Here is a 24,982-nt window from a genome sequence, read left to right on the forward strand (position 1 = left end):
AATCCAAACTGATCTTCCCCGAGGTCAGCTTCTACCAGTTTTTCCATTCGTCTGTAAAGAATTCGCGTTAGTGTTTTGCAGCCGTGACTTATTAAACTGATTTTTCGGTAATTTTCACATCTGTCAACACCTGCTTTCTTTGGGATTGGTATTATATTATTCTTGAAGTCTGAGGGTATTTTGCATGTCTCGTACATTTTGCTCACCAGATGGTAGTTTTGTCAGGACTGGCTCTCCCAAGGCTGTCAGTAGTTCTAATGGAATGTTTTCTACTCCTGGGGCCTTGTTTCACCTTAGGTCTTTCAGTGCTCTGTCAAACTTTTCACGCAGTATCATATCTCCCAATTCATCTTCATCTACATCCTCTTCCACTTCCATAATACTGTCCACAAGTACATCGCCCTTGTATAGACCCTCTGTATACTCCTTCCACGTTTCTGCTTTCCCTTCTTTGCTTGGAACTGTGTTTCCATCTCAGCTCTTGATATTCATACACGTGTTCTCCTTTCTCCAAAGGTCTCTTTAATTTTCCTGTAGGCAGTATCTATCTTACCCCTCGTGAGATAAGCCTCTACATCCTTGCATTTGTCCTCTAGCCATTATGCACTTCCTGTTGATCTCATTTTTAAGACGTTTGTATTCTTTTTGCCTGCTTCATTTACTGCATTTTGTTATTTTCTCCTTTCATCAATTAAATTCAATATCTCTTCTGTTACCCAAGGATTTCTACTAGCCCTCGTCTTTTACCTATTTGACCCTCTGCTGCCTTCAGTATTTCATCACTCATTAGTCCCCCTTACACATCCCAACAACCACCACCATCATCACTCAAAGCTACTCATTCTTCTACTGTATTTCTTTCCCCCATTCCTGTCAATCATTCCCTGATACTGTCCCTGAAACACTACCACCTCTGGTTCTGGCAGTTTATCCAGGTCCCATCTTAAATTCCCACCTTTTTGCAGTTACTTCAATTTTAATCTACAGTTCATAACCAATAGATTGTGGTCAGAGTCCACATCTGCCCCTGGAAATGTCTTAAAATTTAATACCCGGTTCCTAAACCTCTGTCTTACCATTACATTATCTATCTGAAACCTAGTATCTCCAGGGTTCTCCCATTTAAGCAACCTCCTTTCATGATTCTTGAACGAAGTGTTAGCTATGATTAAGTTATGCTCTGTACAGAATTCTACCAGGCAGCTCCCTCTTGATTCCTTACCCCTATTTCATATTCACCTGTGTTTCCTTCTCTTCCTTTTCCTATCGAATTCCAGTCACCCATTACTATTAAATTTTCGTCTCCCTTCCCTATCTGAATAATTTCTTTCATCTCATCAAACATTTCATCAATCTCATCATCATCTGCAGAGCTAGTTGGCATATGAACTTTTTACAACTGTGCAAGGTGTGGGCTTTTGTCTATCTTGGCCACAATAATCCTTTCACTGTGCTGTTTGTAGTAGCTTACCTGCACTCCTGTTTTTATTCATTATTAAACCTACTCCTGCATTACCTATATCTGATTTTGTATTTAAAATCCTTTATTCATCTGACCAGAAGTTTTTTCCTGCTGCCACCGAACTTCACTAATTCCAACTATATCTAACTTTAACCTATCCATTTCCCTTTTTAAATTTTCTTACCGACCTGCCTGATTAAGGGATCTGACATTCCACACTCCGATCTGTAGAACGTCAGTTTTCTTTTTCCACAAAGCTATCAGTTACAATTAAAGTGCATAGGCTGAGGGCGTAAATTGGCAATGCACAATATCCTGTCACAGAGCATTCTTTACAATATGACAGTCGTGACCTTGATGCCTATTTCATCGCACCTGCCAACTGGATACCCCCCCCCCCCACCCCCCAGGACACCAGTTTCTCTGAACTCCATAGGTGAGAACTGGCACTACAATGTGTCCTTGGCTCTTGTCACCCATCTGGCCTTAATTTACATTACTTTCTACAGTCTCTGCGTTTGTTCACAGTAACTATTCCTGCCTTTCAGTTTTCTGCATTTTTCATTTTCTGATCTGTATTTTTTGCTACCACCCTCCCACCTCTATCACATTCTATGTACGTAGTATTTGGTCATATTAACTCGTGCATGATTTGGCAGTAATGTGTGTCACATATAAAGCCTATCTTCCACCTTCAACGTCTCAGGTTTTCCAATCCATCCAGTGCAGTCGCCGAAAGTCTTTCATTGTCATGTGCAGTGCCTCCCCTGACCCTGAGGTCCTGGGCAATTTCCTGAAATTCACCAGTCCTTTTCCTTCGCCTTCAGTCCTGCAAGAAGGAACCACCGACTCCAAAAGCTTGCAAGCTTTAGTACCTTCTTTGCGTGTATTCTTCTGCCCCTACTCGGTGAGTATATTTCTTTTCTGTCCAGTTAAATTACAGAAACACATTTCTGCAGCTTCAAAGTGAGCTTTCTCCTGCTTTGGTGATGTCAGGGTGTCACATCCATGTATCAGGACACTACTCATAGTTATAAAATCTTTTCTTACTGTGGAAGCTGATGGGTTTGTTCAACATGTTCTTACTTTGTGTGACACACTGCCAGTGCTACTGTTCACTTAATTTCCTTGAAATATCCATTGCTTTCCTCCATATGCTACTTGGATAGTGAAATGTTACTTTGAGCTGCTCATTGCCTGTTTAATGTCAGTCTTACCTCCACCTCATTTGTCTACTTTGCAACTTCTGTCATATTGATATTTAGTTACCTCTACATGATTTTTCTCTTCATCTGGCCTACCATTATTGCATTGTCCTCAGCAAATCTGATGTGAACATTAATTTTGATTCCAGTATTTTTCATTACTACTGGCAAATCTGAAAATAATAAGTAAGGTGACAGATGGGAGCCATTGCGCCCCTTATTTTTTCGTTCCTTGCTACCATTAATATCCAATACGTAATGAAAATTAGCTGCCTATCCATCCAGTCAGGTCCTATTCTGCACATTGCTTTAAATAATAACTAACCATATCAAATGAATTTTCTAGGTCACTGAAAGCTATTAATGTTTTTCTGTTTACCTATTCTCCCAAAATTTGACCTGTCAATATTTATTCTGGTTCCTTTCCCTGATCGTAAGCCCCAAACCTGTCATTGGCCAATTTTCTTTTCTTCTTCGTTTTCCGTAACCTCACTACTGACATGATTTTTGTCATGTGACAAAAGTAAGGTTTCCTTTTCAGTAACATCAGTATTTTCATCTCAATGTTGTCTTCCAGGCCTGAACATTGGATTTATCTGTTTTTGCATTACTGATGGATTGTTGCAATTACTACTAAAAAACACACATGCACATGTATCAGTTACAAAGAAATGCACACTCATACAAATGGTGGGAATTGGTAGATAATAAAAACTGCCATGTTAGTGAAGGTATGTATATATTTTTTGTTTTTTCTTATTTCAATTCACCTTCTGAGAAAACTGATTTTGAAATTTTTCATGATTTGACAAATAAAACAAACATTTTGAGAGAAATATCAGATTTGACAAACCAAGTATCATTTGTAACAAACAGAATAAATAAAATTTTAATTTAGATGCTATTTAATATGACAATTTTTCAGATTTCTTTCCACTAAAAATGCAGCCAATTTAATACCTTCACATTTTATGTATTTTAAAGTTTCTTTATGCCAATGTGCCAAAATGTAAAATTTTAAATTCCTGGCCAAAATAGTAAATTTTGTTAATTTTTTAAATGCCCTTTATTTGTGAAACCCATTTTTACCCAATGGCCATTTAACTGAAGAAGGAAAACAATGTAATGCACATTACTGTAATCTCTGCAAAGTGATTTCTGATTTTTCTGAGGAGTTTTATGTAATTTTTTCTTTTCATACAAACCAAACCAATGACATGCAAAGGAAAGCTGTGGTGATAAAATCTGAAGAGAATTTTGGTATGTAGGCATTTGACACACAGTGTCTGAAGTATTAATCTTCAATTTTTTGTGTGCAGCTTATTGACAGAAATCCACTCCCCGGTCAGTAACTGGATTTCTAAGGCTTGCTGCACTGAAGCCTTGTGTGCTTTGGATCTCTACAGGTACTCATTACTCACACTTCAAGCTTCAGTATAGAACCTCCTATTTGCTTAGAGGCTCCGAGTTTCCCTGAATTCTTGAACAGCATTTTTCTTCACATACACAAATACTCACAGCACAATCACACATTCCAAACAATGCAGTATCTGTGTCATTTCTGACACTGAAGAACTTAACCGCTTTATAATAAACTAAATGAAAGAAACTCCTTCCAGCGACATTTTCACACACATTTGCATCTCCGTAATTTCAGACTATTACTTATTTACATGTCTCACACTACACGTTTCACAACAAGAAAATACAGTAGTCCTTCAAAATTAAAGATCTTCAGAAAGTGAAAGATCTTTGTTCTACAATAAAGACAATATTGCTTGCACTATGATTTGAGTTCTGATTTTTAACGGACAGATTATCCAGTCATTTCAAAATTTGCACTCAATATCTGGCTATGGAAAATTCTTCAAGTGTGCTTTCATTCAGAATGACTTTGCTGCACAGATGTTATGCATCGAGATCCAAAAGGTGTTATCGGGGTAAGATGTTAGGTTACATGCATAGCAAAAAGCAGCTGTCACCTGGTGTGCTTCATTCTCCTGAAAGACTTTCCATAGCCAATCGACAATGTATATATAAAAATAAATTTACAAAACTATTCACTCTTTGTAGTTCTGGCAGTGGATCGAATTGGAAATTCCAGAATATATTTAGTTAAAATAAAAATTATGACTCATTATTCGTTAGAATGTTCAGCAATACAACTGATCCACTGTGAGAACAAAGCAAATAACAATCTAGAAATTTCTTCGGTCACTCCACGAGTGTAGATAGCGTCATACACTATATAAATCGTATAAAAAGTCTAAACAAAAATTCACACCGTCTATTCACATTCCACAAAAAGTGGAAAATATTCAAATGAAACTGTTTCCTCCACCAGGACGCAAGTTCATTTCGGCCTGCACTATGAGGAAGTAATGATTCTGTAGTATGTACAATGGGAAAAGACGAAACGAAACAAAAACTTCACTTTGTATCTAAGTGTCCAGCACTGTTACCACATTACTGGCACTGAAAATGAAATCAAAACTGAGTCTATTTGCTCACATTTGACTCATCAATTCCCTGAGTGTCTTCAATTTTCGTTGCAACATACAGCGAGGGATCAATCACCTGCAACAATAAGTTATTTTAAAATATTTTAGATGAATACTCACTGTGTGACTAAATTTATTTAAAATAGTGTGCTCTTGTCACTAAGCTGTGATCACTGTTTTCTCACCTTGGGTATAGGTTTGATCTCTGTACCTAGTTCCTGTTCAATACGATGTAGTGCAAATCTATCTTCGTAAGTAATAAGATTTATTGCTATACCGAGATGGCCAAATCTTCCTGACCTACCGATTCGGTGCAAGTAAGTTTCGGCCATCTTTGGGAAATCAAAGTTTATTACTACATTCACAGCCTGAACATCTATACCTCTTGTGAACAGATCTGTAAAAGAAAGTGGAAAACACTTAGTTTATTCCATACACCTAACACTGAAAGTCAGTGTCAATTGATAGAATGATTACCTGAACACACAAGATTTCTGCACAAGCCTGCTCTGAAATCGTGGAAAACACGATTGCGATGTGCTTGCGCCATTTTAGCATGAATGTAATAACAACAATAGCCCAATTCAGTTATTTTCTTGGCAAGCAACTCTACACGTTGTGTTGAATTGCAGAAAATTATGCTCTGGTTTATCTGCAACTAAATACAACAAAAAATTATGTTTCAACAAGAAGTTCAAAAGCGAAAAATCTCTAAATTCTGAAAAGAGCTCTTTCACACAAGTTTTAAGTCTAATTTTTGTCAAGTAGAACTTTCTATAAAAATCTGAAAAGCTGGTATCAGAATTATGAATTTATGCAAGAAATAATGAATAAATGAAATTTAGAGTTACTGGAAGTTCCAAAATTAAACTGTTACTAGAAATTTGGAACTACCACTTTTATCACTACCATTTATAGATGCTGAAGTAATTAAATTCTAAAAACAATATGTTAATCACCAAGTATCAGTCCATCAGTAAATGGAACTTTTACCATCAGTTAACTGGTTGCCAGATTAACAACTCTGCAATATGCTGCCTTTTTATTTCATGGGAAACTTTATGAAAATAATGCCACATCTGTATAAACATCTATAACACTTCAATGAAGAAGTGAATAAAAGCATCTTCAATCAGTGGATAAAAGGCTCTTTAATGCCCATTTTAGTCACACAGAAACAAGCAGTAGCTATGAATCAGTCATGACAACAATTTGAAGGTGATATGGCTAGGACAAAATGTCAAACTTAACCGGAAATGGATTGTGACCTTTTTGCACTTTTTGTTTTTGGGCAATTTTTGACTGCAGGGCTATCAAATTTTTTGTTTTAGGGCGCACAACTTCAATGGTCATTAGCGCCCTGACTACGTTAAGAATGCACCGCGAGGCACAAGTTTAAAACAACTAAAAGGGAAAACACGATAAAAGACAGACTGACTGGCAAAGGATTAAAAAACAGCATCATCAAATGTCCTTAGAGAGGTTTGTCAAATTGATAAAACGAAGAACGCGAGCAGCTGCTCGTGGGTCATCCGCTAAAATGGCATCTAGAGTAGATGGCGGGTTAAGATCTAGACGCAGTGTGTTAAAATCCGGACAAGACATTAAAATGTGGCGGACCGTCAGCAATTGCCCACATGGGCAGAATGGCACCGGCGCAGCCGTCAGCAGATGGCGATGGCTGAACCGGCAGTGTCCAATGCGTAACCGGGCCAAAACGACCTCCTCCCGCCGAGAAGGGCGGGAGGAGGACGTCCAAGCCGCGGGAAGAGGTTTCAAGGCCCGAAGCTTGTTGTCTGTAAGTGCGGCCCAATCGGCATGCCACAGCGATAAAATGCGCCGACAAATTACCCTGCTACAATCCGACGAAGGGACACAACAAGAAGCTGTCCGAGGCTGGAGGACCGCAGCCTTGGCCGCGGCATCTGCAGCTTCGTTCCCAGGGATACCGACATGGCCAGGGACCCACATAAAGCTAACCGGAGAACCGACGTCCACCAGCTGCTGAAGAGAGCGTTGGATCCGGTGCACGAAAGGGTGAACCGGATACGGATCACTGAGGCTCTGGATGGCGCTCAGGGAATCGGAGCAGATGACATAAGCAGAATGTCGGTGGTGGCAGATGTAAAGAACAGCCTGGTAGAGGGCAAAGAGCTCAGCTGTGAAGACCGAACAATGGCCATGGAGCCGGTATTTGAAACTTTGTGCCCCGACAATAAAAGAACACCCGACCCCGTCATTGGTCTTTGAGCCATCTGTATAAATTAAGGTCATATTGATGAACTTCGAACGAAGTTCAACAAAATGGGAGTGGTAGACCGAACTGGGGGTAACCTCTTTTGGGAGCGAGCTGAGGTCAAGGTGAATGCGGACCTGAGCCTGGAGCCAAGGTGGCGTGTGGCTCTCGCCCACTCGAGAAAGGTTGCAGGGAGTGAAAAATTAAGGTGTTGAAGGAGGCGACGAAAGCGAACTCCAGGGGGTAGCAGGGCAGAGACATACAACCCGTATTGACGGTCGAGAGAGTCGTCAAAAAAGGAACGATAAGATGGGTGGTCGGGCATTGACAGTAGCCGACAGGCATACCGACAAAGCAGTATATCGCGCCGGTAGGTGAGTGGCAATTCGCCAGCGTCAGCATGAAGACTCTACAGGACTAGTATAAAACGCTCCGATCGCAAGTCGTAAACCCCGACGTTGTATGGAGTTGAGGCGGCGTAAGATGGATGGCCGTGCAGAGGAGTATACGAAGCTCACATAATCCAGCTTGGAGCGGACGATCGACCGATATAGACGAAGCAGGACGGTTCGATCCGCTCCCCACGACATACCACTGAGAACACGGAGGACATTTAAAGAACGGGTACAACGGGCAGCCAAATACGACACTTGTGGAGACCAGCTAAGTTTCCTGTCAAATGTAAGACGTAAAAATTTTGTTGTCTCCACGACTGGGAGAGCAACGGGACCGAGTCGTAAGGACGGTGGGAGAAACTCTTTGTAGCGCCAGAAGTTAATACATACCGTCTTCTCGGCAGAAAAACGGAAGCCATTGGCGACACTCCAGGAGTTAAGACGGTCAAGAGAACGCTGAAGACAGCGCTCCAGGACACGTGTACACTGCGCGCTGCAATAGATGGTAAAATCGTCCACGAAAAGGGAGCCTGATACATCAGCTGGGAGGCAATCCATTATGGGATTGAACGCGATGGCGAAGAGAGCGACGCTCAAAACTGAGCCCTGTGGCACCCCATTCTCCTGGCGAAAGGTGTCTGACAGGACAGAACCCACACGTACCCTGAACTGTCGATCCATTAAAAAGGAACGAATAAAAAGAGGGAGGCGACCGCGAAGGCCCCATGTATGCATGGTGCGGAGAATGCCCGCCCTCCAACAGGTGTCGTAAGCCTTCTCCAAATCAAAGAACACAGCCGCGGTCGGGCACTTCCGCAAGAAGTTATTCATAATGAAGGTCGACAAGGTAACCAGATGGTCAACAGCAGAGCGGCGCCTACGAAATCCACATTGTACATTGGTAAGTAGGCGTCGAGACTCGAGCAGCCAAACCAATCGAGAGTTAACCATTCGCTCCATCACTTTACAGACACAGCTGGTAAGCAAGATGGGTCAATAACTGGAAGGCAAGTGCTTGTCCTTCCCCGGCTTAGGAATCGGGACAACAATAGACTCGCGCCAGCATGCGGGAACATGTCCCTCAATCCAGATGCGATTGTAAGTACGAAGAAGAAAACCTTTACCCGCAGGAGAAAGGTTCTTCAGCATCTGAATATGAATAGAATCAGGCCCTGGAGCGGAGGACCGTGATCAGCCAAGTGCGTTTTCGAGTTCCCGCATGGTGAATGGGGCATTATAACTTCCACGATTCGAGGAGCGGAAGTTAGGTGGCCTAGCCTCCTCTGCCTGTTTGCAGGGGAGGAAGGCAGGGTGGTAATGAGCGGAGCTCGAAACCTCGGCGAAAAAGCGGCCGAAGGCATTGGAGACATCCTCAGGGGCCACAAGGACGTCATTCGCGACCGTCAAACCAGAAACTGGTGAGTGGACCTTAGTGCCAGATAGCCGGCGCAGGCTACCCCAGACAACAGAAGAAGGAGTAAAACTGTTGAAGGTGCTTGTGAAAGCAGCCCAGCTGGCTTTCTAGCTTTCTTTAATAATATGATGACACTGTGCACGTAATCGTTTATAATTGATACAATTCGCCACTGTAGGGTGGCGTTTAAAGGTGCGTAAAGCACGTCGACGAGCACATAAAGCGTCTCTACATGCTGCGGTCCACCAGGGGACCGGTACGCGACGTGGAGAAGAAGTAGGGTGAGGGATGGAATATTCAACAGCAGCGAGAATGACTTCCGTGAGGTGTGCGACCTGACGATCGCAGCTTGTGAAGGTTTGATCCTGAAAGGTCGCCCTGGAAGAGAAGAGCCCCCAGTCTGCTTTGGAGATGGTCCAACTAGATGAGCACGGAGAGGGGGTATGCTGCAGGAGATGGATAACACACGGGAAGTGGTCGCTCGAATATGTATCAGAAAGTGCATACCACTCAAACCGGCGTGCAAGTTGGGGAGTACATATAGAGAGGTCTAAATGGGAATAGGTGTGAGATGTGTCTGAAAGAAGAGTAGGGGCGCCAGTATTGAGGCAGACAAGATTGAGCTGGTTGAAAAGGTCTGCTAACAGGGAGCCCCTCGGGCAGGATGCTGGAGAGCCCCAAAGGGGATGGTGGGCATTGAAGTTGCCAGTTAACAAAAATGGTGCAGGTAGCTGAGCAATAAGTTGCATCATGTCTGCCCTGGTAACGGCAGATGACGATGGAGTGTAAACGGTACAAATGGAAAATGTAAAAGTGGGGAGAGTAATGCGGATGGCAACTGCCTGCAGGCCGGTGTGCAACGTGATGGGATCGTAGTAAATATCATCCCGGACCAGCAACATAACCCCTCCATGAGCCGGGATACCTACCACAGGGGGTAGGTCAAAACGCACAGAGGTGTAGTGCGCCAAGGCAATTTGATTGGGGGGGCGTAGCTTCGTTTCCTGGAGGGCTACGACGAGCGGACGGTGCAAGCGGAGCAGCAACTGCAAGTCCTCTCGGTTGGAGCGAATGCTGCGAATATTCCAGTGAATAAGTGCCATCGTAAGAAGAAAAGGAAGATGAAAAACGGGGTCAACTCGAAGGCCGCTGAGGGCCTGGCTTCGAGCGAGCACTGCCGCCGCTATCAGTAGGCGGACAGTCATCGTCCATTGGGTCTATAGGTTCATCGGCCATCTTGGGAAGATGGCCAGGAGGGGGAGCTTCCTCCGCCGGTGAACGGCCAGATGTTCGGCTGCCAGTGGTGCAGCCAGGCGAAACGGATGACGGCCTTGGGCGGCAACCGCTGGGTGGCGCAGGAGAAGAAATGCGCCCTGGCGGAGAAGGAGAACTGTGCTTCCTATGAGCCTTCTTGGAAGGACGTTTGGTGGAAGTACCGGTCGAAGGCTGGGAGGTCGAGGTACGTAGGAAGTCTGCACGGGACGGTTCCTTCTTGAAGGCCCGTGCATCAGACTTCTGGGTCTTCGTCTTAGCAGAAGCTGATGAAGGGGCTGGTGTCTGTGGGGTGATGGGACGAAGAGGAGACGTCGACCGCGCAATCTTAGCACTGGCCGAATGGACGACCGTGGTGCTGAAGGTCATATCGCATGTCTGGGTTGCTACCTCCCTGGTAGTCCGAGGAGAGGCGAGGACAGGCGAGGACAGTACTGTATTTCCCCGCTGGGAGCAGCGTGGGCTTCCTACTAGCCAATAGCTTGCGAGCAGCCGAGGTGGACACTCTCTCTTTGACTCGAATTTCTTGGATACAGCGTTCTTCCTTATAGACAGGACAGTCGCGGGAGGATGCGGCATGGTCACCCTGACAGTTCACACAACGAGGAGACGGAGGTGGACAGTCACCCTCATGGGCATCCCTGCCACAAGTGACACATTTAGCCGCATTGGAACAAGACTGTCGAGTGTGATTGAAACGCTGACACTGGTAGCAGCGCGTAGGTGTCGGGACATAGGGGCGAACAGAAATAACCTCGTAGCCCGCCTTTATGCGCGATGGCAGCTTAACACTATCGAAGGTCAAGAAAAGTGTCCGGGTCGGTACAAGGTCATTGTTGACCTTTTTCATGATCCTATGGACAGCCGTCACGCCCTGCTCAGCGAGGAAAGATTGAATCTCCTCATATTGAAATATGTCTGCTTGTGTCTGGATAGATATGTGTGTGCGTGTGCGAGTGTATACCCGTCCTTTTTTCCCCCTAAGGTAAGTCTTTCCACTCCCGGGATTGGAATGACTCCTTACCCTCTCCCTTAAAACCCACATCCTTTCGCCTTTCCCTCTCCTTCCCTCTTTCCTGATGAGGCAACAGTTTGTTGCGAAAGCTTGATTTTTGTGTGTATGTCGACCTGCCAGCACTTTCATTTGGTAAGTCACATCATCTTTGTTTATATATATATATATATATATATATATATATATATATATATATATATATATATATATAGGGAAACATTCCACGCAGGAAAAATATATATATATATATATATTTTTATAAAATAGGATATCCACTTAGTCCCATCGTACAATATTTTGAAGAACTGATTTTGTCCTCAGACCATTTTCAAATTCTATTGTTTGCATACTAAATTACGTGATCCCTCCCAAGTCTTCGTCTGAAGCCGAACTGTAACATTTCTGTTCACCATGAGGATAAAAGCAGTGATGCAAAATTATAAACAACAATGTGGAGCAAACTTTCTTCACATATTCACACTTAACTGTTTTGATGTACTCATGTTGGTGATAAGTTTATGAATTAATTGTCTTAAGCAAGAGTGCCATGAAGTGCTCTTTACTTGTAATGGAGTCAGCTGGACGGATGGTTAACAAATTTCACAGAATGTTTAACTATCAGGTTAACATATTGGACAGTTATGGTTACAAAGGTCTTAACTGAACAGATATGATATCCACAATGAACACTGGGGTTGAAAGAAAATGAACATTTGGGTGAAAATGTGTGTGCATGCTGTTGCTGCAACTACTCACAGTAAACCAATAATGGAATAGCAATAATCTGCTAACCTACTAGCTTCAAGTGACAAGTTGGTTACCTCTCCTTTAAACTAAGGTAGTTACTGAAATTTAAGCTGCAATGTGGGCATGTCCTGGCAAAGTAATAACCACTTTTTAAGGATAGTTTATAAATAAGAACTTGAATGAGATTTTCACTCTGCAGCAGAGTGTGCGCTGATATGAAACTTCCTGGCAGATTAAAACTGTGTGCCCGACCGAGACTCGAACTCTGGACCTTTGCCTTTCGCGGGCAAGTGCTCTACCAACTGAGCTACCGAGGCACGACTCACGCCCGGTACTCTCAGCTTTATTTCTGCCAGTACCTCGTCTCCTACCTTCCAAACGTTACAGAAACTCTCCTGCGAACCTTGCAGGAGAGCTTCTGTAAAGTTTGGAAAGTAAGAGACAAGGTACTGGCAGAAGTAAAGCTGTGAGTACCGGGCGTGAGTCGTGCTTGGGTAGCTCAGTTGGTAGAGCACTTGCCTGCGAAAGGCAAAGGTCCCGAGTTCGAGTCTCGGTCGGGCACACAGTTTTAATCTGCCAGGAAGTTTCAATTAAGAACTTGTTCAAAATTTACTTCTATTGAACTTCAAAGACTTGCAGCAAAACCTTATACAAGGCTGCAGATCAGTCACAAATGACTATAATTATGAGATCTAAAATGCAAGTATTTCATGTACAAGAAATGCTGTCTGGTATTTTCAGAAGGCCACACTATTTTAGGCCTGCTCCAGTCACTGCCCCATCCAGATTGTTACTCCAACATACTGGTTGGTAGCACACCAGTTGAATTAGACCAGTTAGAGGCAGCCTTGCAGTAAGTCTGAGAAGTGTTGCATCATTAGCACTTATCAGTTTGCAGAAATGAGCACAAACAAGCCTTACAAAGCAATAATAGTACAGACCCATTCAGAGCCCACTGCCTGGTACCAGTATTTCAACTGGCTGTTTTTTAAGGATTGAGTGGGTGATGCTGGGATGCTTTCTGATGGAACACGGGTACATTTATCAGGGTACATGAACTTTTGGAACAGTCTACACAATGGAAAAATAGCATTGTGGTATGAAATTAGCACAACATGAATATTCAGACTTTTTCCACTGACAGGTATGAACATTACACAGCAATTTTTTCACTGCACTATAACTAATGAAATTTGTCATTTCTTGCAGGATGGAGAACACACTAGGCTACCAATCCCTCTACGACAGTTTTCGATGCTGTGTACTAGTTATAGCTATTTCATAAAACTTATTCTTCAAAAATCTATCACAAGTAAAATGGTTCAAATGGCTCCGAGCACTATGGGACTTAACTGCTGAGGTCCTCAGTCCCCTAGAACTTAGAACTACTCAAACTTAACTAACCTAAGGACATCACACACATCCAGACTGCAGCACCTAGAACCGCTCGGCCACCCTGGCCGGCTATCACAATTAACTTCAAGGTTAAAGCATTAAATTCTAGCACTGTCCGAACACTTTCTTATTAAGAAGTATTACACTTATCCTTAACATAGTCTATGCTAGTGTGACCAAATTACCTTGGAAAACAATGTGTTGAGGCAATGAACCTTCTGTCTCTCTTGTACGAAGGCGTAGTACTGTGTGACACCCTTTAAGGTAAGTTCTTCCATTAAGTTAATCTCATATGGTTTCCGTAAGTGTTTTTCCTGGAAAAGAAAGTAAAAATATGAGAGAAAGTGAGTGAGTAAGGAATGGTGGTGATTCATTTTACTCAGCTTGTCTAGAATTCAGTACATGATATGCAGTCCATGGTTTAGTAGTTTGTACTCAACATAAATAATCACAAGTTCCTGACATAACTCTTGCTCTGTTGAGATACTTTTGGAAACATACTACGGACCTGTAGTTTTCTTCTAGTCATATCTTCATAAGTAATTTATCTAAACTTACAAGTATTACAAGCATAAACATACAACTATTACAAGCACTGACAGACAAAATTTCATTACTTACACACACATCAAGCAACAGGCAAGCAAAAGACTGATACAATTGTTACATTAAGTAAGAATATCACTTTCACCAGAAAGAATGACAGCAGATGAGCTGTTGTGGCTTTTCCAGCACATTCAAATGAGCACCACAATTGCTGATTAAATAGAAAACTTACATTGAATTGCCAACTGAATGTACAGCTACTTCAACAAAGGTTGACACTGTTTTCATGGTTTTGGGTCCAAAGCTAAATTATATTCAGTTTCATTACTGGCTTCAGAACAGTTCTGTTACCGAAAGATTACACATGTGAAATAGACAAACAAAGTGTTATTTGTTAAGTTTATAATCAACATTTTAACTTTATAGCAGTGATTAGTTGGTTTGGGGGTTAGTGACCAAACAGCGACACCATTTGTGCCATTGGATTAGGGAAGGAAGTCTGCCGTGCCCTTTCAAAGGAACCAACCTAGCATTTGCCTGAAGCAATTCAGGGAAATAAGGATGGCCAAACGCAGGTTTGAACAGTCGTCCTCCCTTTATGGCAGTGAGACCAGAACTTTTAATGCTAAATTCATTAACACCTTTTATGTTTGTTCAGTGAGCAATGGGGAGATGCAGATCTGTAATCACCAAGGCAGATAACTAACTCATCACGAAACAAGCTTGAGTGTAAGATACTCTGTTCACTCCAGCACAACCAAATTAAAACACACAGGACAACACATGGAACATGTACTTAAGATGGATGACTGAATGATTAACACGAACCAAAGATATTCGATGCTGGATCTCAAGAAAAGTAAAGATAATAGCTATCATTTAAAGAAAGGTTGGTAGGAATCATGCATGAGGAACATGGATGCTTACAACTGATAACTGCAATCTATTGTAAATTATGCAAGTGGCTTTCATCTAACAGCAATTGTCAAATGGCTGTTGATACCACGTCAATATTCTTATCTATTTTAACACAAGCTACCATTTGAAAATCTTAATGGTTCTGACACTAGTAATTAAATATCTACAAATATTGCAATGGAATAACTTTGCACAGGTTTTCTATTTTTAACTTTCTACCCTCAGCATGTCACCTCATTGCTACATAGAGTTAATGCAGTATGGAATAAAGTATCTATATGAAGATTATGGTGTGGGTTGCACAGTCTAGGCACCATCCAAGGGGGAATGTGGGAGAAATACACAGGACACATTCCAGTGAGTGGAGAGAGGTCCTGATTGGGGAAGTGAGACACATTCCAACCAGCAATCCCACCCGTGGGTGGTTATCAGGAGAAAGACATCCCTCCTCTGCAAAGAGGACAGGGTACATGGGATGGCCAGGGAACTGGTAAATTGCGACTGCGTGGGAAACCACGAGTTGGCTCTGTCATATTTGTAGATGGCACATCCCCACTTCTGTGAGGAGACTTAACAGGACTAGCGTGAAAGGCACCAATAGCCAGACATCCTACAATGGTAGAAGGGTCAAGTATTCGCATATTGGAAAGAGCTGCTGAGTCAAACTCTACAACCATAATCTAGTCTGGAAAAGACCAGAACATGGTAAAGATTGAGAGTAGCAGCATGGTCTGCACCCCAAGATGTATCGGTCAGGAGGCAGATAGCATTAAGCTTCTGTATACGTGTAGTCTTTACGTGGCGAATATGGGGTAGCCACAGCAAAGGCTGCCTGACATGGTGGCCATTGCTGGGAAGTTCAGATGCTTGAGGAAGACAAGTAACCACACCATGTAATACTTGGGGAGGAATAGTTCAGGTATCAGTAGTGTAATCCCTGTGTTGTCAGGGAGCTAAGCCTGATGGGTACATAACAGCCCCACCACACATACTGGCTACACGTGCTGGTGACCTAGCAGGGTTAAGGGGGGCTACAGCAGGGAAGGAAGAGGGGAGAGGAATCCACACCATTGATGCTAAGGAAGGAGTTCTTTCCCAAATGGCTCACACTAGAAACAGAAGATTTAGAAGTGGAGGTCACACCTCAAGCAGGGACCTAAATGCTGAAAAGAATTAAAGAACAGGCAGAAGGAACAAAATTAAAAGCAATATAAGGAACCAAGTAAGTAGCCAGGTCAATATAAATCAGAACACCGAGGGGAAGGAGCGAGGCTAGAGAGGGAGGGGCAGGGTGAATAAGGAATGGGCTACAATAGCTCGGGGCCCCATGAAAGAAATGAGCCCCCTGAGGGCCAGGAAGCAAGTTGGGTATCGGGATGATGTGGAGTCAACAGACTGACAAGACTACTGACAGCAGGAATCTTCAAAGAAGAATTCCATAGTGATGACTATCTATGGCTTTACAAATGTTTTATCTGAAGACTTTATAAATGTTATATAATTAACTAGCTGGAGCATCTGGCTTCACTCATGGAGTTTATGTGAGATTGTGTGGCAGTTGGAATAAAAGGGTAAACTTTACAGTGTAACAGGTTAATTTTTTTTATTGAAAATGTTCCAGCTATTTACAATGCTTGTTTATAAACAAAAGTTTTCATTTTGTTATCTGGGCTACGTATGAACAAATTTTAGAATTTCCATCTCTAGAGCTATGTATAGCTGACAGTGAGGTAGGAGTCTGAGGTTGATGATAAAATATTTTGAAGTGTGTTATTGTGCCTTGTTAACTGTATAACTGTAGGCTAATTTGATCGGAAATCAGTCTTTTCGATTGTAATGGCAGTTCAGTAGGGGTGGAGAAACTTCACAGGCCTTTTACCTTCAAAAGCATGCCCTTCAGGTAAAAATGGGACCCTGCATGGAAGGGGGGAGGGAGGAGGGATGGGGGGCGTGTGGAGGGCTACCACATCATTTAACTCCCCTGATCATATTGGGACTTTTCCAAGTTTTAGTGACACACATTGTACACTTATATACTGAGTAATTATTTCACACATCCATTTGATATGGAATGCTGTGAGCTACATACACATTATTAGTGTATGGGTATATGAAGATCTATTACCTAGTTATTGATAGATTATAAAAAACACTGATTTAAATCTAAGAACTTAATTGTTTTTCCAACACACTTATTCAATATCCATGAATACACATACTTCAACTTTACACATCCATGCTATTTCAGTCAGTTTTCTAACACTGTTTACTCTCCTTCCAATGCATTACTTGCTTTATCTCTGATCTGGTAAATTTGGAGTCTAGATAAATAATTACAATGTTAAAAGACATAATGCCACCTTGGTTTTATGCTACAATTTAGAAAATGTTGCAATAATCAGTTACTACAGTCTTGCTATGAACTGGACTACAGCGAAACTGATTGCAAAAACTTAATACATATTAATTTGTGCCTCCACAAAAAGGGCTATAAAAGAAGCCTACAAGTATATTCTGTTAGATCCTAGTGTTCTACGAGAAAATCTTAGGACATTGTGATCATATGTAAAATCAATGCAAATGTCCAAACCTTCCATTCTCTCATGGGTAAGTGTTTAAACAGAAAACAAAAGCAAGCAGAATATTTTAAATTCTGCATTTAAAATGTATTTATAATTGAAGACACTGAAATACCAATGTGTCACTGCTGCACAAACAAAGGTGATACTGATACAAGCAACTCTGGTATTAAGTGAAACCACTTTATGTTAGCAGGGCACCACATTACATTTCACGCATTGCCAAAGTGATCTCTTTCTTAGCTCATACGTATCTAGAATTTCTTGTGCAGTAACTATAAGATGCACGTTTTCTGTTTTATTAAAATCCAGAAGCTTTTCTACACAGTGATAATTTCGTCATGTTCATCACGGAGAGGAGGCATGCGTGTCTAAACGTTCTTTTTCTTGCCCATATTATTTACTTTCCAGTTAAGTAGTGGAATTACAGCAGTGTTCCAATCAGAATTGGATCTCTCCACCACTCATCCTTTCAACAAATTTTCATTTAATTCTCTCATATCTTCTCTAAAGCATTTACAAATACCGTATTTACTCGAATCTAAGCCGCACTTTTTTTTCCGGTTTTTGTAATCCAAAAAACTGCCTGCGGCTTAGAATCGAGTGCAAAGCTAGCGAAAGTTCTTAAAAATGTCGGTGGGTGCCGCCACAACTTAGTTCTGCTGTCGAATATATGTAGCGCTACACAGGCATGCTTTGTATGCACAAAGATAAATACTGTCGCCAAAACCTCTGCGTCCGAAAAAAAAAAAAAAAAAAAAAAAAAAAAAAAAAAAAAAAAAAAAAAGGTGGAAGACAAGCTTTTTTTCTCCGCGCCGAGTTTCGACCACTGCATTTTCATACATTATCCAACGAAGTAAATACAAATTCTGTATTGTTCATCTTCGAATGTAGCAGCATTTCAATGTACTATGAAAACCCGACTGGCAAGAATGTTTACGATGTTTGTCAATATGGCCAACTCTACGTTCTAAATTTTTTCCTATCTGTGGGAAGAGATGGTTGCTATTAGGAACTTTTATAAATTGTGAATCACATGCAGTATTCTCGTCACCATAAGAATAATACGAATATAAACATTTTGCCATGTATTGTTTCGTGTTTGCTGCTATCTCATTTAAATCCTGTCTGCGTAATAGACAGAGTGAGACAACAGCAAACGCGGAAGAATATACATATCATGTCATGTTTATATTCGTATTAATCTTATGCTAAACAGTGATACAGTCAGAAATGAAGCGAGGCAATTGACTAGATTTTTAAATCTAAGATGACTAATTTCTATGCAGACTAATGTACTAAAGAGGCGCCTGCAAAGATTTTCAAACGGAGACAAATTTTCTCTAAACTCTCGTTCAGAACATCATCTATCATACGCAGTCTATTATTTGGTTCTTGTTGATCATTATCAAAGAAAGCAGCAGTGTAAGTAACAACAAGTAGCAGTCTCTTGCCATTGTTTCACTAATGAGACGATTCCTCTCTTTTTTAATTTTAAGCGGCGGTAGCGAGCACAAAAGCAAGCCATGCAGCGATCGGCGACAGGCCGTAAACACGCAGTATCGGAGTACGACAAACAATGCATGACAGTACAGTAATGCATTTTCAGCGTAGAGTGACGTAAACACCTATAACAAAGAAAACTGCGCTTATCAGATCAAAGAAAAATAAGCAATCAATTCAAAGCAGACGAAGCACGTGAAAAAGGAAGGGTACCCATATAAATACGGACGGAGCGCCTGACGCATAGCAATGGCTACCTGGTAAAGCTTAACTGCTAAGCTTACGACTCTAACCAAACTACTGTAGCTGTATCGTCATTCAAAAGACCTAAATTGTCTCATATTACAATGGACCAACTGTTTCGATCTGGAGACGCGGCCTAAAACTTTTCTCTCCCCTTGAATTTAGAGTCTCAAATTTCAGGTGCGGCTTAGATTCGGGAAATTTTTTTTCCTTTATTTCGAGTCTCATTTTTCAGGTGCGGCTTAGATTCGAGTAAATACGGTAGTTTCATTTAGTTAAGCATATAGTAAACACGTTCCCATCATTGTTTGCATTCTTCTTAACATCTTTTTCAGTTGAGCTTTTCGTTGTTGTTGTCTTCAGTCCTGAGACTTGTTTGATGCAGCTCTCCATGCTACCTATCCTGTGCAAGCTGCTTCATCTTCCAGTACTTACTACAACCTACATCCTTCTGAATCTGTTTAGTGTATTCACCTCTTGATCTCCTCCGATTTTACCATCCACGCTGCCTTCAAATACTAAATTGGTGATCCCTTGATGTCTCAGAATATGTCCTACCAACCGATCCCTTCTTCTAGTCAAGTTATGCCACAAATTTCTCTTCTCCCCAATTCTATTCAATATCACCTCATTAGTTATGTGATCTACCCATCTAATCTTCAGCATTCTTCTGTAGCACCACATTTCGAAAGCTTCTATTCTCTTCTTGTCTAAACTATTTATCGTCCATGTTTCACTTCCACACATGGCTACACTCCATACAAATACTTTCAGAAAAGACTTCCTGACACTTAAATCAATACTCAATGTCAAATTTCTCTTCTTCAGAAACGCTTTCCTTGCCATTGCCAGTCTACATTTTATATCCTCTACTTCGACCATCAGTTATTTTGCTCCCCAAATAGCAAAACTCTTTTACTACTTTAAGTGTCTCATTTCTTAATCCAATTCCTTAATTTTACTTATTTTCTTCACACCAGCAACACCTTTGTTGCAGAGTTGCCCTCAGTCTCTATGCCATCATTTTCAAAGATATCTAACTTTTTGGTGGACTTCTGTCTACTGCTTGTGTGTGTGTGTGTGTGTGTGTATACCCGTCCTTTTTTCCCCTCTAAGGTAAGTCTTTCCGCTCCCGGGATTGGAATGACTCCTTACCCTCTACCTTAAAACCCACATCCTTTCGTCTTTCCCTCTCCTTCCCTCTTTCCTGATGGGGCAACAGTTTGTTCCAAAAGCTTGAATTTTGTGTGTATGTATGTGTGTCTGTCGACCTGCCAGCACTTTCATTGGTAAGTCACATCATCTTTGTTTTTAGATATAACTTTTTGGTTAGTTTTATCTAGCATAAATATTCTTATTTGTAGTCTGCACCTTAGAAGTATATGGTCAGCTGAAATTTTGAAATGGTTGATAACTATTTGGTAAAGTATAGTCAACTTCATTTTTGGTTTCATTTAGTTATTTGAGAATGTTTTCTTCTGAAAAAATATATCAAGAAACTTCTCAAACATACTCCATAATTAATGACCTGTTATTTCTTATATTTCCAGTGTCAATTCTAGCTCAATATGGGCTGCCTGATCCTTGAAAAAAGATCAAGTCACAGACTGGAGGTTTACTTGGTCTGGCACAGTTTCAATCTGCCAGGAATTTTCGAGCACATTGCTGCAGCTGTATGTAACGAACTGGGTTAACAAGGAGCACAGTTTTTATTACTGTCTCAAGTATTGATCAGAACTTTCACCCTGAAGTGAACTGTTCTTGAATGTACAAATACTTTAGAGGAAGTCAGTATGCAATTACTACTATAAACCAGAGTGACAGAATCAAGAGTAGAACATATAACACAGAACTTTTAAAATTCACAGACATTGGAAAGCAGTGCCCCTGGCAGCTGGCAAAGAAGCTGCTTGACAGCTGCAATTCACTTCTTACCATGAACACTACACTTCCCAACTTGACACGTGAGCCTTACTGGTTGGTGTCGACAGTTGACAACAACAATGGCACACAACTGCGTAGCAAACACATCAGCCCCTACAATGGAATTTTAGCTTTGTCACAGAATTGGGCAGGAAATGAATTTGGAGACTAGACTGGGTTGTGCACACTTTTATGTCGGCATTGGCCAATTGTTGACCCAGTGGTCAAGATTGTGGTGCTGGTACTAGAGGATGCTGATGTCTTGGTGCAGTGGATGCTAGTTCTTCCTGGAAAGTGTATGCAGCCTTGACAGTTGGTGGCAATAGTTGTGGGCTTTCTGTTACCACAACATCCATCATCTGTGTGATTCTTCATACGGTCATGCTATGGGCCAGGTTACAGCAATTTCAGTGGTGACTTAACAGTGCCCATTCGGAGCATCATGTGCGATTAGTTTTAAGTCACAGGGCACATAAGTGATTGGTGTACTGTGTCTTGAGGTTGTGGAAGGTCATATTCTAGTGACATGGTCCCTTAATTGCCAAAGGAATTCCGGTCGAACTTGCTTTGCAAGGAGCTGACCTCAACAAATTTGTTTCTGTGGTGATATTCTCCACTTGTGTTGCCTCTACCCAGTACATAAAACAATATCATTGTGATCAGATGTCACTGGCTGTTCAATAGAGGAAATGCTCCTGTAATGTTTCGGTGAACATTGGCGAAACAAGATATTGCATCTAGAAAATCGTATACTAGCGTGTGCACATGACAGGACACTTTACACCACTGACATTGGAGGCATGTGTGTCCACTCTTGGCAACCTCTCCACCTGTGGCCAGACAAAACTGTGACAAGACTGAAAACTGCCCAAGACTTAGTGCTGACATGAAGTCAGCAGGGGCGGTCGTGGCCTGACCTGTGGAAAGTCGATACAATTCAGCCTCTTTTCCATGAATGTTTACCAAGTGCAGCTTGAATGCCAAAGTGATATTGTCGATTAAAGTCTGTAATTCTGCCTTTCTGCTGTGCCTTGGCCAGTACTGTACAGTCTATTGGTTGTAACACACTGCTGATGTGTCAAAGGTGTCAACCACCACCCTGTCAATGCTGGAAATTTGCTTTATGCCCGCGTCAAATTGGCTTATAAATCCCCTTCTGTACTAGTGGGGAGTGCAGCTGATGATATTCCACTTGAATGGCTTGTGAGCCTTTTAGATAGTGAATTTCCTTTCAATGTGTGGCTGGAGTTATTTAACTATCAAACACTGCCAGGAGCTCATGGTCATATGTGCTCCACTTCCATAGCAACAGCAACAATTTGCACATGAAATATGCAAGTGGTTGCCACACATCATTTAACCATTGTTGTAGTGATGTGTCAAACTTAGGGTGCACGAGTAGTGCTCCATTTGCCAAACTGTCTTGCGGCCTCAAAAGTGGAGAGAGTGTATGCTTTGGCACAGTCCAAACCACTGAATACTGTTCAGTCGTGCAGTGCATAATTTTAGTAAGGCAACAAAGGTGCTGGATCACCATCAGGTACAGCTCTGGCATTGAGGGCACGATGATCACCGCACAGGCACCAGGCTCTTTCTTCGGGGTGACTTGCAGTGCAGATGGACTATGGGCTACATGATGGCTGGATTATTTCTTCAAGCATCATGTCAAATTCTGCTTTAGCGATGGCCAAATGACCAGTCCAAATGCCTGGGTCTACAAGATACCAGAGGACCATCTGCAGTTTTAATATAATGCACCATATTGTGTGTCTTACACATATGTGCACTCAGAAGTCTGCTCAAAGTCAGAAATTGTCACAGAGGCATACTCTGTGTCACCTGTATCATCAAAGCACTGCCCACCGATTTATCATGGTGAAAGCCCGCTGCCATGTCTGACAGCGCTGTTTACCAGCCAAGCATTTACTACATCCAATAAGAGACTAATGTGCCAAGAGGTTGGTTGGTTCCTATAACTGGCTCCCCAACATCAGTGACTATGAACTCAAAAGTGAACGGATGGTATAATCCGAAATTCAATTATCCACTGTGTGCCATATGCAGAGATGGAAATGAGTTACTAGCAGTGGATAAATGGAATGCCCTCAGCACTTTACAGCTGGGCAGTGTGAAGTTCTTTGTAGGATGCTTAAATCTGAGCCAGTGCCTATCAAATAGTTGTGGCCAACCCTTTTTACTGAAAATGAACAGGCATTGCAACTGGGGCAGTTGCACCTACCACTGGCAGTTCACTGTCATGTTGCTGCACATTTTCGCACTTCTCTGAACTTATGGTGGCACCAGCACATAGGTTGTTTCTCACTCAACAACACAGCATTGGTTGATGATTGGCTTCTGGATCTTCAGAGGTGGCACTAATCTGCATGCATAATTTCTCCACTTTTGCTAATTGCCTCTAATCTGATTGGCAAGCTCTGCCACTATGTCCAACATTTCCATTAACAATGCCACAATCACTGACCTGCGGCAGTAATCTGCTCCTCTGGAGTGTGCTTAGTGTATCATCAGGAACAGTAACTGCATCCACCTTGCTCCACAAATTATGCAGATATTCCAACAGCTTACAATCGTCTTGTGTCAACACTTGCCAGATTTGCTCCTTGCCAAACACTGCAACTTTCTGGATTAATTCCGATTTATGTCTTCCATGTGAATTCTCTTCAGGCAGCACAGTAATTATATCTCTTACTCCCACGGCATTGTGGCAGTCAAGTTGACTCACTATGAGGATGAATTTCATCAAGTTGGGCGTAATCCCCGTCTATTGTTGATCATCTTACATAAGAAATCCAGTTGTGCTTTTCAACCTCCTTAAGCTCAGATCACTTCAGGGCCACCACTTGTCTACGATAGCTCTATTTGGGCTGCTCAACGTTTGCAAACTTTACACACACGCTGGATGTTAACTGGAACACAATCCATGACTGCAGCAACTCTATTTAACAAACATGGTTAACAGAGATCACAGCAATCATTATTGTCCATCAAGTATTGACTGAAACTAACTCTGAGGTAAATCATTCTTGAATGTACAAACAGTCTAGTGGAAGTCTAAACAATTACTACTCTAACACAGAGTGACAGAATCAAGAAAGGAATATGAATCATACATCACACAAAAATTCACTGCAAGGAATAAACAATATACAGACATGCAAGAACTTGTTGAGAACATAGCACACACTGGCAGCTGGCACAGAAGCTGCAGTTCATTTACCACACACGGACACCACACCACTAAGCAAAGGAGTATCACGGGTGGCATGAAATTTACAATTGGCCACAATGGAAACATTTCACTGCATACAAGAAGCACACCAGTAAATCCTCAACTGATTCTTTGTAAAGAATTAAATTCCCATGTGTATAAAATAGCTTCAAACATCTGTTTACTTTACAAATGAGGTAACGTGAAACTTCCTGGCAGATTAAAACTTTGTGCTGGACCAAGACTAACTCGGGACCTTTGCCTTTCCGAGTTCTAGTCTCAGTCCGGCACACAGATTTAATCTGCCAGGAAGTTTCATATCAGCACACACTCTGCTGCAGAGTGAAAATCTCATTCCGAGTTAACGTGTTAAAAGTTTGATGTGAAGCATCTAAGTGA

General features: G+C 41.8%; 1 protein-coding gene across 2 annotated transcripts in view; it reads right to left on the reverse strand.

Moving 5' to 3' along the window:
• Positions 1-3,490: 3,490 nt before the first annotated feature.
• Positions 3,491-24,982, reverse strand: part of LOC126194961 (ATP-dependent RNA helicase me31b) — a 45,613-nt gene continuing 24,121 nt past the window's right edge. For both annotated transcript variants that reach the window (XM_049933355.1, XM_049933354.1), the window contains exons 8-11: positions 13,828-13,956; positions 5,646-5,826; positions 5,354-5,565; positions 3,491-5,244 (exon numbers count right to left, since the gene is read on the reverse strand). In XM_049933355.1, coding sequence (XP_049789312.1) covers positions 5,167-5,244; positions 5,354-5,565; positions 5,646-5,826; positions 13,828-13,956 — 600 coding nt within the window. In that variant the 3' untranslated portion in view covers positions 3,491-5,166. The remainder of the gene's footprint in view (positions 5,245-5,353; positions 5,566-5,645; positions 5,827-13,827; positions 13,957-24,982) is intronic.

The sequence above is a fragment of the Schistocerca nitens genome, chromosome 7, assembly GCF_023898315.1.
Source record: "Schistocerca nitens isolate TAMUIC-IGC-003100 chromosome 7, iqSchNite1.1, whole genome shotgun sequence".
Taxonomy (NCBI): Eukaryota; Metazoa; Arthropoda; class Insecta; order Orthoptera; family Acrididae; genus Schistocerca; species Schistocerca nitens.